This window comes from Panthera onca, chromosome A2 (assembly GCF_046562875.1).
Source record: "Panthera onca isolate mPanOnc1 chromosome A2, mPanOnc1 haplotype 2, whole genome shotgun sequence".
In the NCBI taxonomy this organism is placed as follows: domain Eukaryota; kingdom Metazoa; phylum Chordata; class Mammalia; order Carnivora; family Felidae; genus Panthera; species Panthera onca.
The window spans coordinates 2,869,506-2,886,351 of NC_138340.1; the positions used below are offsets into that span (position 1 = coordinate 2,869,506).

Sequence of the window (16,846 nt, forward strand, 5' to 3'; positions counted from 1 at the left end):
GATCTCAAGCCAAGATGCTGCCCGTTTGTTAAGCATTTAATGTTTTATGTCAGAGAATAACAAGGAGCCAAGAAGCCTCCGGAGGCTCCGCGGACGGAGTCCCGGGGCTGCTGGCGCTAAGGCACGGTGGCGGGCTGGTGGCCGGTCACAGGTACACGGGCTGCTCCTGGCCGGTGAGCAGGCGGTAGGTGGCGGCCGGCATCGTTTTGATGTGGACCTGGGGGGGCCAGAGCGGAGGCCGGCGGCTGGGGGCGGGCCTGGGCCGGCAGGAGGGCACGCCCCCACCCTGGCCCCGCCCCCGGCCCCGCCCCGGCCGCTGCCCGCGCACCTCAACGTGCGCCTCGGTGAGCAGCTCGATGATGCGGGCGTGCGGCGTGGCCACCACGCTGTGCCCGTTGATCTCGATGATGCGGTGCCCCACGCGCACGCCCCCGCGCTCGGCGATGCCGCCCCGGAGGAGACTGCAGATCTGGAGGGAGCGGGGAAGGGGCCGTGCTGCTCAGGGGGGGGCCGCCGGTCCCCCCCACCCCCCCCTCCACCCTGTCCCGGGGCTGGGGTCTCACGATGCCGTCCTCCACGCAGAAGCCCAGCTGTTCGCGGGCGTGGGGCCGACGGATGATGGCCGTGGTGACCGGCGGGCAGTGGATGATGCTGAGGGTCACCAGCGTCTGCGACTTCACCTCCTGTGCGCGACAGGGGCTGTGGGCTTAGCGAGGCCCCCAGGGCGCTGCCGGACCTCGCGGCACGCTGCAGCTCCCTCCGGGCCTCCGTTTACCCACTCATAAAATGGAGCTTTGGAGTCAGGGCCCTAGATTCTAGAAGGCTCCTCGAGAAGCAGTTAAGAAGACAAGACTCAAGCCGGGCAGCCTCGGGTCGGAGCTGTGTGACCCCTCCCTTCCCGCGGCCTCCGTTTCCTCACGGGAAGCAAGCTTCTAGCCAGGTCGGCCGTGCTCACTCCTTAACCTGCTGTGTGGGCCGTGTCGGACCCGCCCTCCTGACCAGGTCCCTCCCCATGTTCGGGCCTCAGTTTCCCCATCCAACAAAAGGGTCCAGACTCAAGAACACGCTTGCTGCCTCGCGGCGGACAGGAAGGCCCCCGGCCCCATAGCTGGGCTGCTGGTGCTCCCATCCTGCCTTCACCCCATCACGGTCACCCGGACCAACAACGTCCCCTCTCCAAGACTCAGTTTCCCGGAGCACGCGGCAGCGGGGGGGTGGGGGGGGGGTGGGGACTTAATGCTCCATGCCCCTCTGGACTGGCCCAGGGAAAGCACCCTGCCACCCTGAGAGGACTCACGCGGACGGCGGCCTGGCAGGCGGCCAGGGGCAGCCCCACCAGGCTGGTCCCGTTGATGGCAGTAAGGCGGTCCCCGATGCTGAGGGCCCCCGAGCGCTCGGCAGGGCCCCCGTGCAGCAGGTTGGCGATGACGGCCGTGGGCAGCAGGGAGCCCCAGCCCGACTCCACCAGGGCCACGCCCAGGCCCTCACCCCGACGCTTCTCGATGCACACCTGGGGGGGGGACACGGTGGGAGGCATGAGGGCGGCTCTGAGGGGGGCTGGCAGGGGCCCCCGGCCCGCACGCTCACCTCCCTGCAGTTCTCGCTGTTGGAGAAGTGGTCGAGGTCCCCGTTGTGGAGGTGGCCGGGGCCCGTGGCCCCCAGGCTCTGCTGGGCGCCCACCTGGCTGGGGTCGATGCCGCTCTCCCGGAGGAACTGCCTGTAGGCCACGCTGAAGGCCTGGCCGATGGCCTGAGCAATGAGCTGGGCCTGCGTGGCGACGGGCAGCGGCTCTCGGGGGGTGTCCCGCCCCCCTCCTTCAGGTCTCCCAGACCCTCGGGCGTCCTCGGGGCTGAGCCCTCCCGGCCCCACCAGGGACAGGACTCCTGGGAGACAGCCCCGTGCCCCGTGGCTACGGGGACTGTGGAAAGCAGCCGCTGTCTTGGGGAATCTGTCGGGGGAGGGGAGGGACACCGGCCCGGAGGGGGGAAGGCTGGGGGGTGGGCCGCCAGTCTCTGAGGCTTATGGCAAAGACCAGAGGCCCAGGGGGTGGTGGGGGAGACAGCCGACAGCGCTGAGGACCGATGGAAGGACGCTGCAGCGACGGCGTGACCAGGGGTCTCTGGAAGAGCGCAGGGCGGGCCCCGAGCCCCCCCCCCCCCCCCCCACGCCCGGAGCCGGGCTGCTCACGTCCTCTGAGTGGAAGACGTGACAGATCATCCTGTAGAGCTGGCGGCTGTGTGCCTGGGGCGCCGGCCGCCGGGCCAGCCGCCGCCGGGCCATGAGCACCAGCACGTTGCCGATGTCGGCAATGTACGAGATGGTCTGCAGGGCGTGGTCCATCATGGCCTCCTGCAGGGGGGCGGGGGGGGGGGGGGAGACCAGGCCTGGGTGGGCTGTGCGGACCCTCGGGGGGGCGGGGGCACCCCCAGCCCGGGGGCCGGCCCGGCCCTGTACCTGGGAGTCAGCCGTCAGAACCTTGACCCTCTTGGTGGAGACAAAGAGGTCCACCTCCGTCATGGGCTGGGTCTCCCCCTCGGGGGCCTGTGGGGGGGGGGGGGGTGGGAAGTGGAGGCCCACGAAGACCCAGCCTCTGCCCGCCCCACCCCCGCCAGGCTCCAGGGGCCTCGGAGGACCGGCCTGTGGCTCCCCCCTGCCCCCCCCCCCCACCTCCCACCGGCCCTGGGGAGCCCCACCTGCCCGGCCCTGGCTTCACCTTGACGCGGTCCATCGCCTCCCGGGCCTGGGCCATGCGTGTGCTGGGGGGCGGGTTCCGCTCGGACACCAGCTGGGTGGAGCCCAAGTATTTGGCCCCAAATATGACACCGTCTAGGAGGTCTTCATGGTCACAGGGACCAGGGACTGAAGGCGACAGCGGAGGAGGGTCAGCCCGAGAGCGCCCCGCCGGCCGTGTCCAGCCCCACACGCTCCGCCCAGGGTCCCGGCTCCCACGGTGGTCTGGAAGCACCGACTTCTACCCCCCAGCCTAGCACTCGAGCCACGCGGGTCTGCCCGCCGCCGTTCCAGAACCATCCCAGCAGCAGGAGGGACAAGCAGCTTGGCCTTCACAGATCTAGAGCCCTCTCGTCAGTCTCGAACCAGCTGACTCTGTCCACGGCTCAAGGACCCTGGGCCAGATGACCCAGTTTCTGGACCCCTGAGGGTCTAGAACCAGGGTCAGAGCCCCCCAGAAAAAAAAAAAAAGCTCACGACAGACACCTCCACCCCGTGTTTCTAGAATTCTGTCATCAGGCGACAACCAGGCAGTCCCGTTTCTAAAACCAGCAATGTCCTAGGACCAGTCAGCGTCACTCGGTGGTTCTAGAATCCCCCAAATCCATCTAGAGCCAGTGAGCTTTGACCACCGTTCCAGATTTCTCCCTTGCCAGCCCAGACCTGCAGACGGCTCTGTTCCCGATCAGAGCAGAAAGAGACCCCTTGTCACATTTCTAAAACTCACACCGTCCAGAACCCCAGCTGGCTCCCCTCTGTGACTCCAGAACTCTCCGGCAGTCTCCGACCACAGAATTCCGGGGGGGGGCGTCCAGAAATGGGCACCACTCCGGAACCACATCTCCCCACTCCGTGATTCTGTAACTTCTTCATCGTGACGGCATCGGGTCACGCTTCCAACGGTTCTAGAACGTCCTCACATAGTTGCGACACTTCAGTTGTACACGGTGGTTCTAAGAATTCTCGGAGCAGCCCAGGAACAAACAACTCTGCTCAAAGTTCTAGAATCCCACCAACCCAGCCCAGAAACACGCGGAACGTTCCCCTCCTGGTTCTGTAATTCCCTGAGCAGTCTAGAACCGGACCAGACGGCTCGGTCAGTTCTAAAGTGTCCTAACCGGGAGCCATTGCTTTGTTTGTTTACAGCGACAGGTACAGGCCCCAGCTCTGGAAGACCCTAAGCATTCTGGAACGGCAGACAGCTCTACTCTGAGCTTCTAGAACCGCACCATCCACTATGCTAACAGCCAGGCACAGGTGGGTGTCGTGCCCCCGAAATATGCTGTGACGTGTAAAACGCACACGGCATTTTGAAAATTTAGTGTGAAAAAGACGTAAACGATTGTAAGATACCGATTGGACGTTGAAACGACACTCAAATACGTTTGAGTTAGTTAAAACGGTAGGAATTTTGGAGTGCCCGGGGCCGGGGGGAGGGCTCACTGGGTGAAGCATCTGAGTCTTCGTCTCGACTCAGGTCACGATCTCACGGATCGTGGGATCGAGCCCCGTGTCAGGCTCTGCGCTGACGTACTGGAGGCTGCTGGTGATTCTCTCTCTCCGTCTCTCAAAGTAAATAAATAATTGTATATATTTTTAACATTTATTTATTTTTGAGAGAGAGAGAGAGAGAGAGAGCGAGCAGGGGAGGGGCAGAGAGAGAGGGAGACACAGAATCCGAAGCAGGCTCCAGGCTCTGAGCCGTCAGCACAGAGCCGCACTTGGGGCTCGAACTCTCAGACCGCGAGATAGGGACCTGAGCTGAAGTTGGACGCTCGGCCCACTAGGCCGCCCAGGTGCCCCAATAAATACATATTTTTTAAAAATTAAAAAAATATTACTAGTCTTATCTTTTCTGTAAAGCAGAGAACTAGAAAATCGAAAGTCACTCGTGGCTCACGTTATGATTCTATTGTATCGCACAACTCTAGAACTTTCTGAGTGCTCTAGAACCAGATGGCCCTATCCACAGTGGCAGAACACCCTCCTTTGGTCTGGAGCGGCAGATAAGCTCTTTTCCACCCATGATTACAAAACCCCCCAGTCTAGATGGCTCGGTTCATTCCAGAACACTCTCACCAGCCCAGGTTCTCTTAATCTAGAACCACAGGCAAAATGCCAAAATCTGGAACTACCTGGGTGACTCATAGCTCCACCCGTGATTCTGGCACCTTGTAACCATTGGTCCAAACCAGCTCCCCTTCCGCCAACCATAAAACTTGCTCTTTGACTTATAGCCTCAGGTAGTTTACGTGGAAGTCCTAGAACATTCTAGATGCCCAGAACCAGTTCTTTCCACACCTTCGGGGCAGAGATTGACAAACTTCTTATGCAAGCGGACAAACAGTAAATACGTTGGTCTTTGTGGGCCAGATGGTCTCTGTGGAAACTACTCAACCCCTGGCCGTTGTAACATGAAAACCACCATAGACAGTCCGTGAATGAATGGGCCTGGTTGTGTCTCAATAAAACTTTATTTGTCGCTGAAATTTGAGTTGCACATCTTTTTATGCATCAAGAAATATTATTCTGTTTCCTTCCAGCCGCTTAAAAATGTAAGAGCCGGGGCGCCTGGGTGGCTCAGTCGGTTAAGCGACCGACCCTTGACTTCGGCTCAGGTCACGACCTCGCGGTTCATGAGATCGAGCCCCATGCGGGGCTCTGTGCTGACAGCGCGGAGCCTGCTTTGGACGCTCTCGCTCCCTCTCTCTCTCTGCCCCTCCCCTGCTCGTGCGCACTCTCGCTCTCAAAATAAAAACATTAAAAAAAAAATTTTTTTTTTTTTTAACCTAAGAGCTGGTTAGCTCACAAGACGTGCCAGAACAGGCGGCGGGTTGGATGTGGTCCGCAGATGGTCATCTGCCAAGCCCTGCTCTAGAACCCGGTGCTCCACATGGCAAACCTGCCCTTCCGTCCCCATTCATTCTAGAACATTCTCACCGGACCGTCTGGAATCTGCTCAACCAACCTCAGAGCCTCTCTAGAAGCAACTCGTCCCTGGCCAACTTTGTGCCAATTTGGGAGCCTGAGGCGGGCTATTCTGAAACTGCCCAGTCCCTGCGGCCAGGGTGGACAGGACACTCACCCTCCTGGAGGGCAGGGTATGGCACCAGGGTCTTGGGGCTCTGGAAGAAGACAGAAGAGGGGCAGGACTGAGTCCCCTGGCTTGGCTGCTGGCAGCAGAGGCGGCCCAGGAGGCGGGACAGGCTCTACCTGGACACTGGCAGGGGGCTCTTCGGGAACAACCAGAGGGACTGTCTCCAGCCACGGTTCTGGGGAGCTGCTTGAGCTCCGGCTGCCGGCCTGCTCGGCAGAAGCGCCCTCCGGCCATTCCGGGGGGCCGGCATCCCCGTCTGGGTCCTCAGGGGGCTGCAACAGGCGAGGAGCAGGGTCCGGAGGCTCCTTCGGACAAGACTGGGGAGGAGGACACTCCTGGCAGCGCAGAAGGCTCAGCAGGTCGTCCCGGCCGGCCTCGGCAGACAAGAGCCCGTGGGCATCAGCAACGTCCTGGGAGGCCAGGCCGTGGCCGGTGGCAACGTGCAGGGGGCAGGGAGGTCCGTCTGGGGACAAGCTCGCCAGATCACCAGGCAGAGCCTCAAACTGCTGCACCAGTTCCCGGATACTTGGCCCATCAAGTTCCATCTGATTCAGGCTGCCGGGGCCTCCCGGCACCGGGTCCCACTGGCAGTTGGGGGTGACGTCCCGAGGGGGTGAGAGGGCGTCCCTGGGCTCCTCCAAGTCCATAGCTGGAGGGCCTGGGGGAGACTGGGAAGTTGTCAGGGATTCCATGCCTGGGCCAGCATCTGAAAGAGAGATTCAAAGATACGATCTCCTGAGTGCCAACCGGGTGCCAGGCTCTAGGTGGGTGCCGCTCATACAGAGCACATAACTTAAGCCGCACCATACCCTGCAAGGAAGGGTCTGCTATGATCTCCATTGTATAGATGAGGAAACTGAGGCGCAGAACAGGCCGTTGTAAGACAGTAGCTCCACAGGCTCCAAACCCTGAGGTTCCCCCCCCAACCCCCCGCCCCGGCCCGGCCCTGTACCTGTCACCCCAGGCCTCTCCCAGCCGTGGATCCCGTCACCCCAGACTTAGTTCTTCCACATCTTTCTCCACCGCGACCTTGTAACCCAGGTGGGAGACACATCCTGACTCTACAGACCCGGTTGGTACAGGTCCATGAGACCGCGGACTCAAGACCTCAGTCTAAGCCGAGATCCAAGACCCCAGAAAGCAGAGCTTCGTCTCAAAACCTCCAATGTCACGCTCAAGATCAACCCCAGGCTCTGACCCGGACTTCAGAACCCAGCCTGAAGACCTAACTCGAGCCTAAAGCTACCAGTGAAGACCCCGGTCCTCCCGAAGACCCCAGACTCAAGACTTCAGACCCCGTACCTCAGCCGCCGGCTCCAGGCCCCGTTCTGCCCCGTCAGGCCACTCACTTCCCACACCGAGGTGGCCTCAGCCCGCACGGCCCCCAGGACCCCACGCCCCGGCAGGACAGCCCTCCAGTGGCCGCGGCGCCGGCAGGTCCGTCCGCGCAGCGCTCCCGGCCCACTGGGCTTGCGCGCGTTTGCCGGGCCTGCTGGGAAATGTAGTTCTCCCAGCCAGCCTCGCGGCGCCGGAGCGCCAGGTGTCGGAACCAAGGGTTCGAGTCCAAATGCTCCGTTTACACAGAGTGAGAGCCCGGGCTGGCCTCTGGGCCTGACTCCTCAATTACAAAACGGGGTTAGTGATCATTGCCTCCCTTCTGCGGCTGTGGGCGTTATCCCAATGGATGAGAAAAAAATGGGACTGGAAAATCTCAAAGGGAGAGGCGGTCTCTCTCGACTCCACGGACACCGGAAGCAGCGCCGGGACCCTATTTTACATGGACTTCCGGTTTCGCTCACAGTAGGGAGGCGGGATGGCGCGTCCTGGCCTAACTTTCCCTCCCTGAGCTTCGCTTCCGCAATTATAAACTGGGAATAATAATAGCAGCTACCTGCTACTGGTGAGGATTAAACGAGATCGAGCTGGCTACAGATTTAGCAAAAGGGCCGGAGGATAATGAGGCGTTAAGTATTAGCCAATTACTTTTAGGTTTTCAGTAATCGCGCCTTGAATAGAATCAGGAATGCATAAGGTGTGATCTTTAAGTGGTAAGTAACCAAAGAAGGGCAATTAGTAAATGAAATCTCTTTGGAAAGTCCCCTCACACGGTAACTGAAGACCCCTGTAAAAAGTCACGGTGAGTGGCTAACGGTGGAGTACTACATTTCCCAGAAATCTCTAGGAGCCTACAACTCCCAAGCACCCCTTAGACGCTGTCGTCTCCCGGAAAAGTGCACGTGCGGACAGCCGGCATACGCCATGGCGGCCAGATGCCTCTTCGGGGCTACGCGGACCTGGGCCAGCTGGTCGGCCCGGGAGCTCCCGGTCCCTGTCGAGCCTGGAAGACTCCTTGTACGGGGTTACGCCAAGAGACCGGGTGAGCTGGGTTAAGGGGGACCCAGATGGGCATGGTTTGGGAATTGGGAGTTAATAGTGCGCAGGCGCTTGTGTGGGAGGCGGTGCCTAGAATCCGGGCGCGAGCTTAAAGAGGCAGACGCTGAGCTATTTGCGCAGGCGCGCTCTGAGGGGCCTAGGAAGGGATTTGGCTCACTGCGCCGGTGCGGGATGTGTTTTGTTGCGGGGGGTGGGGTGGGGTGTTAGGAACTTGGGTCCCAACTCTTGGGTCACTGTGTGACCTTGGGCTACCCGCCACCGGAAATTCGAGGAAGGAGAGGGGCCCGTCTAAGTATCAGCCACCTAAGCAAAGGCAAAATGAGCTGGGTATAGCCTTGCCTGATCTCCTTTGTTCAAAGGAGGGAACTGACAAAATGTTGGGCGTTAAAGACACATACCAGAGCTTTTTCTCTGTGAGATACACAGAAGGTATCAAAACAGAATTGGAGAGCAATGACTTGGTCGGTCTGCGCGGCAGTGTTGAAAGCAGGATCTGTGTCTCACTTAAAGTCATTTTGGGTGCATGGGGCGCCTGGGTGGCTCAGTCGGTTGAGCGTCAGACTTCCGCTCAGGTCACAGTCTCACGGTTCATGGCTTCAAGCCCCGTATCGGACTCACTGCTAAGGGTCCTGTGTCCCCTTCTCTCTGCTCCTCCCCTGCTCTCGCTCTCTGTCTCAAAAATAAGCATTCAAAAAGATCATTTTGGGTGCAGCAGGCAAGAGTCTAGGGGACCCGGGGGCCACCCGGAGAAAGGGGTAGAAAAGAAGGCTGGCCTCCTGGGGTGCAGCTGGACAGAAACGATTCTCTCCCACCCGCCCCCCCCCCCCAGTCATGAAGGGGGGCAAAGGGGGCAAAGGCGGCAAAGGTGGTGTGGTCAGCGAGGCCCTGAAGGACCCAGACGTATGTACGGACCCTGTCCGACTCACCACTCATGCCATGGGCGTCAACATCTACAAGGAGGGCCAGGACGTGATCCTGAAGCCAGACGAGGAGTACCCTGAGTGGTGAGTGGGCCAGGCTGGAGACCCGGGAGACCAAGTGACGGGGTGAAGGTGGCCTAGCTGATCCCCTGTGCTTTCCAGAGGGCTTCCCTGGGGAGGTGATGCGTGGCTCCAGACCTGAGTGGGTGGAAGGAGCTTTAAAGGTGGATGGAACAGCCAGTGCAAAGGCCCTGGGGCAGGACAGCGCAGCCTCTGTGTGGGGCCCCGTGTGCTGCTGCCTCTACCCGGGGTGCCTGGGGTGGGGGAGCTGTGGGGGTCTGCTGTGCGGCCCTGACCCCTGCCCACACCGCATCAGGCTGTTCCAGATGAACCTGGGCCCCCCCAAGAAGCTGGAGGAGCTGGACCCCGAGACCCGGGAGTACTGGCGGCTGCTGCGGAAACACAACATCTGGCGTCACAACCGATTGAGCAAGAACCGGAAGTTCTAGCAGGGGAAGGCCCCGGGCCGCCCTGACCCGTCAGGGACCTCACCAGGCCCGGCGGGAGGACCCCGGAGGCACACAGCGCCTTCCCCATCCTGCCCCCACAGAAGACTCTATCTGCCTGGAGAAAAGAGTTTTCTGAGAACAGAGGAGGCCCCTCACCTGGTGCCTGGTTGGTCCCCAGAGTGAGGCCGGACCAGGGCCCTGGGGGTCCTCGCGGGCCCTGGGTGCTGCTGGGTGCCGTCTGCTGCCGGAGCCGGGAGGGAGACTGGGGCAGGGGGGGGGGGGGGGGGGGGGCGACTCAGGCCCCGTGGTTCCGTGGCTGCAGCCTCCCCCCGGGCGGTTGCTGTCCATCTTCGGGATTTCTCACGCCGCCCAAGAGGCCCCAGCTCATCTTCCAGGAAGAGCTGTTTTTAGACCCAACTTGCTTGGTTGCAAGGGACTCAACCCTTTTCCGTGCCACCCGGACCGTAAGCGTCTTTGTGGCCTTCGGAAGCCGAAGTGTCTGGGGCGGGCTCTGCCCTGAGGCATGCTGGCCTCGGGGACTTCGGTGTCCAGGTGTGTGGCTCTGTCTCTGGGTCCTTGTAGCCCCAGGGACTAGTTGTCTTGGACGAGTGTGGCTCCAGGACTCCCGGCTGAAGCCCCCTACCTAGTTTAGCAAGCCCAGCCAGAGACAAGGCACTTCGTTTTCCTTCTTTGGCCAGAGTCATGTGTCGTCTGCATGGGCCGGTCATTTGAAATAGCCCGGCGACCTGGGCCTCACCACCATCCTCCTGTCCACCCGTCTGGTACCCGGGTCTCGGTCTGCCCCGCCCCCTCCCTCACCTTCACCCCAGCAGGAGATGCATCCCGGAATCTTGCATTAAGACCCTGTGAACCTGACCCACAGACCTGAGTGAGAACCCCAGCTCCCAGCAGTCCTAACTCCTGCCCTGCCTGGGACCCAGGGCCGAGGCTGGGGCTTGCAGGGGGTGGAGTGGGGGATGGGATGAGGGCACCCCCTGGGGGCAGGACCAGGGGCCCTCCGGGCTCCTCTGCTTGTGTGGCTGGGTGGGCGGGGCTGGGGACTAATTCCGTCTAGTCCCAGGAAAATGGGAGTCCTCATCCTCTTAGGAAGACTCTGCCCAAGCGGATTACTTGCCGTCCCTGTGGCCCGCCCAGAGCAGGCGGAGGGTCCCAGCCCTCCCGTGGATCCCCTTGGCTCTCGGTGTAAAAACAAAGGTGTCACGGCTACAAGGCCTTGCCACACCTGCCTCCTGTCACCTCCCTGCGGGCACCTCGCTGCTCCAGCCACAGGGGCCTCCTGGCGGTTCCTCCCTCGTGCCCACCCCGGTCCTGCCCCAGAGCCTTTGGGGGTGCTGTTCCCGCTGCCTGGGTGGCTCCCCCCCCCCCAGGGTGTTCCCATGGCTCCCTCTTTCACCTCCTCCGATTCCGTGATGTCACGTCTGAGAGGCCCCCCGACCGGCCTGTCGAACTACAGTTGTTCCCTGCACTCCAGACTGCCTCTTCTGGTTTTATTTTGTCCCAGCACTTACAGCCAGCTGGTGTTTTAAGTACGAACGTCGGTGTTTATTTAATTGTGCTTGTGTCTGTCTCCCATCAGAGTGGCAACTCCGTCGGGGTAGGGATTTTTGTCTCGTTCTGTTCACCGTTACGGCCCCGTCGCGCAGTGGATGGATGGACAGAGGGATCACCGGACGATGGGTGGGAGGGGGCTGGGCGGCTGGGCGGCCGGCGGTCAGATGGATGCAAGATGCGTGGGTGGGCCGCTGACCTGGCTGCCACCATGCGAGGAAGACCGGGCCAGGGGGCTCCTGTGTGAGGTGTCACGTGAGCCAAGGTGAGCAGGGCAGCTCGAACCCCACCCGGTGGGTGTGCAGTGACGTGAGGACCCGGAAGTGAACCTGTGGTTACTCCGGGGACAGAGCTCAAAGGGAGGGCGGTTACGTGCACCTCCTGCCTTCCAGCCCCTCCCCTCCTGTCGCGACCTGGGCTGTCCCGTCCTATGGGGAAGTCCCGTGTCCTGCTGACGCTGGGGGGGCCTCCGGCCTGCTCACACTCTGTTCCTTGCCCTCCGTGGCCCCCTTGCCAAGGAGTCCAGCCGAGTTCCGGAAGGGTGTCCGTCACGCCCTGGGGAGACATGGCTGGGCTGGACGGGACAAATGTGGGTCTTGCCAGCAGGGCCCCATCCCGCCCTCACTGGGCTGGGAGACGTGACCGGGTCTGTGGTCAGTGGGGACAGAAGCCACATTTTGATTTACAGAGGGAGCAGAGCGTCTGCCTGCTTCTGCCTGAGAACCCGCCGTTTGCGCCCAGCCCGGCTCCCCCCGCGTCCCACACCGCTGTGGACTCGGCGTGGCACCTGGGGAGTTGGGCTTGGGCAACGAGCTTGAACGACGGCTCCACCCCGAGTGGCTGTGTGGCTGTGGAAACTGGCCTCCCTGGGCCGGTTTCCTCCCCCGTAAAGCAGCTGTCACGAGGGGTAAAGCGACGGGCACGCGGGGGACACACAGTGAAAGACGCCAGGGCCATGGGAGGCCACTGCTGTCCTTTGTCACTTCTGAGAGAGCCGGGGCTCCGCCGTGAGGGACGAGGAGCGGGCAGGGGGACTTGGGCGTGTCTTGCGATGGCAGCCTTACTTCACGGTCCACCCCTTGCCCGGCCCGCAGGCGGGGAGGCGGAGGCCACCTCCCCCCCGGGATGCAAGGCAGGGGCACCGGCACGGGTGGCCACGGGCGGGCCCCAGACTCAGGCGGGAGGCCAGGCCCTGTCCAGAGCCTGTGCGTGCTCCTTGGCCAGCAGCCGCAGGGACGCCTCCTCCAGGGCGAAGCCCTCCGTGAAGGCTGGGCCAAAGGCGTGGGGCCCGAAGGACGCCTGCAGCCCGGGGCCTGGGCCCAGGAGGCGCGGGAGGCCTGGCACGGCCGGGGGCCCGGGGCCCAGCCAGGGCTCCAGGGGCAGCGGCATGGCCGGAGGGCGGGCGAACGGCAGGGCTGGGGCCTCGGGGAGCCTCGGGGCTGCCACGGCCCCGGAGCCCGACTCCAGACGCTCCTGGCGGCGCCACTTGGCCCGGCGGTTCTGGAACCACACCTGGAGGTGGTGAGAGGGGTGCTCCCGGTTCAGGCTCTGTGGGGAGGAGCCAGCCCGCCGCTCCCTCCCCCCCGTGTCCTCCTGTGGGGCTCCCCGCTGTGCAGAACCGGCTAGCCTCCCTCTGACCTGCAGTTAGCTGCCTCAAGGAGATGGCCCTCTCCGAGAAGGCCCCCCCACGGCCCCCATCAAGCCGACCTGGGGTCTTCCCTGAAACTCGGCCCTGGGCGCTGAGTCCCAGCCACCGGCTCAGCATCTGACGCCCGTGGAAAGCCGTTTCTCAGCCGCGGTCGGCATCCCCTTCCACCCGCTTCGCACCCAGCTCCACGGAAACACCCCGGTGTCACCTTCCACGCCTTTGCATACACTGCTCTGCGCGCCTAGAAAGACACCGCGCCACCTGCCTGCCTGCCTTCTCTCCCTCCTTTCGTTTTAAATGATTTTATTTTTAAGCAACCTCTACACCCAAAGCGGGGCTTGAACTCACAACCCTGAGATCAAGAGTTACGAGTTCTACCACCTGAGCCAGCCACCCACCCCAACCCCCCCTTCCTCCTTTCCGACTGGCCGACTTTCCGACGCCAAGGTCTCAGTCCCACACCTCCTCCTCCGGGAAGCCTTCCCGGCGTCTCGCCTGCCTATGCCCCCGGAGGGCCCGAGTGTGGCCCCGGCTCCCTCGCTGGGCTGCCGGGTGCCCTCACCTGCACGCGCACCTCCGGCAGGTGCACCTTGGCCGCCAGCTCCTCGCGGCTGTAGACGTCCGGGTAGTGGGAGGCCTCGAACGCCCTCTCCAGCTGGTGCAGCTGGTACGTGGTGAAGGTCGTGCGGTTTCTCCGGTGCTTCTTCTTGGGGGCCTCCTCGCCCGGGCCCGGCCCCCCCGCCTCCGCCACAGGCCCCTCACCCGGGCTCAGGAACATGGCTTGTCCTCACCCCCACCTGGCGGGACGGCAGCAGGGCAGACGGTGGTGAGGCCACCAGCTGGGGAGGGCAGGGAGCCCCCCCCCCCCCCCGAGTCCTCTGGGTCTGGGGTTAGAGGCGCCGAGGAAAGGCGCACCGGGTCCCGCATTCGCCCTGCCCGGCCCGTCCCTCCGTCCACCTCGGGTGGGCTCGCTCTCCATCCGCCTCCCCCTCCTCTGCTCTCGGCTCCCGGGGTGCCTGTCCCTCCACCTCTGTTTTCTCTCTCCGTCTCGAGCTCTCCTGGATTGCCTCTGCCTGCATGTCTGCTTCTGTCTGTCTGTCCGTCTCTCTCTGTCTGGGACCCCCCCCCCCCAGGAAGGGAGGAGGCTGGGACACTGGGGGGCTCTCTGCGCCCCAACTCCCGCTCTTAGCCACCTGCCCCGTACTCACCACCCCCAGCAGCCCCTCGATGGCCCCAGTATCCACACGGCCCCCGCCCCAGTGGGCCCAGCGTGTCTGCTGCTGGCCTGGTCCTGCAGACCCGAGCGGGTTGGGGTCCGGAGATGGGAAGATTAGTGCGAGGTGATTAATTGAGGCGGCCCCTCCCGCCCAGGCCCTGGCCGCTCTGAGCTGCAGAGGGAGGGCGTGGGGGGCGGGGGGAGGAAGGCTGCGGCTCCAGAGGGGTGTGTGCATGGGGCGGGGGGGGGGGGGGGGACCATCGGCCTGGGTCTGCCTCCGTTCCCCGTAGGACACCGAGGGCCTCCCCTCTCTGGGCCTCAGTTTCCCTAGCTGTAGAATGGTGACACCAGGACCTGCCCGGGTGGGGCAACGAGGTGATGAAAGCAGAGAGCATTGCACAGTGGTTGGCATTCAGGAAGTGCTCGATGAATGCCCACTGTTACTGTTCTCAGAGCTGGGGCCAGAAAAAGGTCCTCTTAGACACAGATGTTGACGGGGGCTGGGGAAGCTGTGGTTCCGAGAAGTGAAGGCAGTTCCTGTCGGCTCCCCCGGACACCGAGCCGGCCGGGGAGTAGGGGGCACTTCACCGGGTTTGGGGGAATGAATCGAAGTCCGTCCTTCATTCATTCAATAAACATTGTGGAGCGCTTACAGTATACCAGGCAGTGTTCACAGCAGCGAACAGAACAGACACAGACCTCGGGGCGGACATGCTAGTCGGGGAGATAGCCAACCAGGAGACGTAACACAGTGTCAGGTGGTTCTAAGCCTAGTGAGACAACTCAAGCCGGGGAGGGAAGGGGGGACGGAGGGTGGGCCGCTCGTTCACGGAAAGTAATCAGAGCGATGAAGTGCAAGGCTAAAATTCCGGGCCCAAGTGTGTGTGTGGAGAGGGTACTGGGGAGCCACGGGAGTTTGTGGAGCAGGGGAGGGACGCAGTCAGATGGCATGTTGGATGAATATCTCTTGGGGGCAAGATGGGAGGCCTGGTCTGGCTGTGGGGATGGAAGTTGGGGGAGGGGAACAACCCCGGGGGAGAGAGTTGGGGGAAGAGGGAGGAGGCGGCTCTCCCCAGGGCCCAATTTTGGGGACAGGTAGATGACAAGGTTGTCCCAGAGGCAGCGGTCCAAGAGCTGGAGCAGGTTCCAGGGGAAAGACCCTGAGACTGGTTTGTCCACCCCCACCCAAGGAGCTCGGCGCCCGAGAGGAGGGGAGACGGGGGGGGGGGGGGGGGGGCGGGGGGCAGCGATGAGGCCAAGACAAGGTCTGGTGGATTCAGCGCCACGGAGGACGGGACGGAGGTTGTCTGGGGAGCGAGGCGGGAGACCCAGGCCCCAGCGCCCGAGAGGCGTGTGAGCCCGAGCCCCGGGGTGGCCGGTGCTCCCCGAGGCTCCCTGGGGCCCGTCCGGGCTGAGCTGCCCCGTGTGTGGGGCGGGCCTGGGGACAGGGGCACGGGGCCTGCAGCACAGAGTAGGGGGGGGTCCCTAATGCCCTAATTGCCTCCTCACTAACGAGCTGCTCTGTTCTCAGGCCCCAATTAGCTAATTGGCCCCAGGTGGGTTAAGAGGCTGCAGGAGGGATCGGGAGTTAGGCGCAGGGGACTTGGGTGGCTTAGCGGGTGCGGCAGGAGGTGCAGACGCTGTGTCAGCTTAGAGAGCCGGATTAGGGGCGGGGAGGGGCGGGGCCTTGGGGCCGGGCGTCCCCTCCGGCTGGATTAGGTGGGGGTCAGGCCACTGTCAGCCCCACCAGCTTCCCACCCGTCATTTCTCCCCCAGGAAAAATCCCTGGGCCCCTTCGGGTGCTGGTGGGGAAAATGAGGCTGGAGGGTGGGTGGGACCTCGGCGGGGGGGGGGGGGGGGAGGGGCACCGTAGGAGGTCAGTGTGACCTTGGGGAAGTCCCTGGCTCAGGCCGTGCTCAAGAGCGGTGGGTCAGCCAAAGCGGGAGGTGTATTGTGGTCTGGTTTGCCCCCTCCGGTTTGAGGGGTCCTGGGGCGACGGCCACCCCAGCCTGGCCGGAGACCCCTCCGGGCATCCTAGAAGCTGGCTGGAAACATCGATGAGAAGGGGTGACGGACAGTCCCAGTAATAACTGGGCACCGGCTGTGTGCACAGAGCCTTGACCGGTGTGAGTCTTCAGGCCCCCACCCATCACCCCGAAAAGACGCCTGATCGTAGAGGAGGCTGCTGGGACCCGGGGGGGGGGGGGTTTGCCCAGAGGCTCCGGGTTTAGCACTAATGTCCCCTATCCCTGGAGTGTCTGTCCTCAGTTCAAGATGCTTCGTCACGGCGGGTCAGGGCCACACAGCCGGGGTGTCAGGCTTGGAACTTGGGGGTGCGAGCCCAGAGCCCCCGCCCCTGCATCTTCCCGTCAGTCTCCTCTGGAGTCACCGGGTCAGGCTGGCGGCTGCACCGCCGTGGCAGACCCTCCCCGGTCTCCCGTGTGCCCGCCCTGAGGGGCGAGGCTGGCGCAGAGGAGCCACAGACGATGTGGAACGTGGGCCTCCGTGGCCGCAGGCAGCCTCCCGAGGTCCTCTGAGCCGGGGACCCCAAGGGTCGAATACGGCAGCTGTGAGGGCACCACAGCGGGGACCGTGGGTGGCAACAAGTGGGCCCATGGGGTGGCCGTGATGCCCGGGGGCTCTCCTGGCTCCACCCCCGGGGATTTGTGTCCCCAACGGCGGCTGTGGGGGCCTCAGCAGGCAGACGACTGGTAGGTGGATGGCCCTGGGCTGAGTGACGGGGGTGCCCTGGTGTTAACCCCT

The 16,846-nt window shown here is 63.2% G+C and overlaps 3 protein-coding genes across 4 annotated transcripts; 1 reads left to right on the forward strand and 2 right to left on the reverse strand.

The window, feature by feature from the left end:
• Positions 1–20: 20 nt before the first annotated feature.
• On the reverse strand, positions 21–7,369 carry APBA3 (amyloid beta precursor protein binding family A member 3). The gene is made up of 11 exons (XM_060629865.3): positions 7,130–7,369; positions 5,944–6,533; positions 5,816–5,855; positions 2,714–2,859; positions 2,455–2,541; positions 2,188–2,349; positions 1,588–1,767; positions 1,298–1,510; positions 564–683; positions 329–469; positions 21–217 (listed from the first exon to the last, which is right to left on the reverse strand). The coding sequence occupies exons 2-11, from the start codon at positions 6,517–6,519 to the stop codon at positions 146–148; spliced, it is 1,737 nt and encodes a 578-aa protein (XP_060485848.1). The 5' UTR covers positions 6,520–6,533; positions 7,130–7,369; the 3' UTR covers positions 21–145.
• Positions 7,370–7,739: 370 nt separating this feature from the next.
• Positions 7,740–11,136, forward strand: MRPL54 (mitochondrial ribosomal protein L54). Of its 2 annotated transcripts, XM_060629895.3 has the most exons (4): positions 7,740–7,875; positions 8,000–8,204; positions 9,051–9,225; positions 9,518–11,136. In XM_060629895.3, the coding sequence occupies exons 2-4, from the start codon at positions 8,087–8,089 to the stop codon at positions 9,648–9,650; spliced, it is 426 nt and encodes a 141-aa protein (XP_060485878.1). In that variant the 5' UTR covers positions 7,740–7,875; positions 8,000–8,086; the 3' UTR covers positions 9,651–11,136. The 2 variants fall into 2 exon arrangements, with proteins under 2 accessions (XP_060485878.1, XP_060485879.1); XM_060629896.3 differs by having other exon boundaries at positions 7,740–8,213; positions 9,069–9,225.
• A 958-nt stretch (positions 11,137–12,094) lies between these two features.
• On the reverse strand, positions 12,095–13,855 carry RAX2 (retina and anterior neural fold homeobox 2). Its single transcript, XM_060629894.3, has 2 exons — positions 13,430–13,855; positions 12,095–12,731 (listed from the first exon to the last, which is right to left on the reverse strand). The coding sequence occupies exons 1-2, from the start codon at positions 13,643–13,645 to the stop codon at positions 12,393–12,395; spliced, it is 555 nt and encodes a 184-aa protein (XP_060485877.1). The 5' UTR covers positions 13,646–13,855; the 3' UTR covers positions 12,095–12,392.
• Between the last annotated feature and the right edge of the window lie 2,991 nt (positions 13,856–16,846).

Bases quoted from the DNA above. Each gene is read 5' to 3' on its own strand.
- APBA3 (XM_060629865.3), bottom strand. From the start codon at position 6,519: ATGGAATCCCTGACAACTTCCCAGTCTCCCCCAGGCCCTCCAGCTATG. The intron at 1,768-2,187 runs GTGAGCAGCCCG...GTCGCCACGCAG, and splicing joins ACGTCTTCCACTCAGAGGAC to GCCCAGCTCATTGCTCAGGC. The intron at 684-1,297 runs GTGAGTCCTCTC...TGTCGCGCACAG, and splicing joins CCTGCCAGGCCGCCGTCCGC to GAGGTGAAGTCGCAGACGCT.
- MRPL54 (XM_060629895.3), top strand. From the start codon at position 8,087: ATGGCGGCCAGATGCCTCTTCGGGGCTACGCGGACCTGGGCCAGCTGG. The intron at 8,205-9,050 runs GTGAGCTGGGTT...CCCCCCCCCCAG, and splicing joins GGGTTACGCCAAGAGACCGG to TCATGAAGGGGGGCAAAGGG. The intron at 9,226-9,517 runs GTGAGTGGGCCA...ACACCGCATCAG, and splicing joins GACGAGGAGTACCCTGAGTG to GCTGTTCCAGATGAACCTGG.
- RAX2 (XM_060629894.3), bottom strand. From the start codon at position 13,645: ATGTTCCTGAGCCCGGGTGAGGGGCCTGTGGCGGAGGCGGGGGGGCCG. The intron at 12,732-13,429 runs GTGAGGGCACCC...CACCACCTCCAG, and splicing joins TGCCGGAGGTGCGCGTGCAG to GTGTGGTTCCAGAACCGCCG.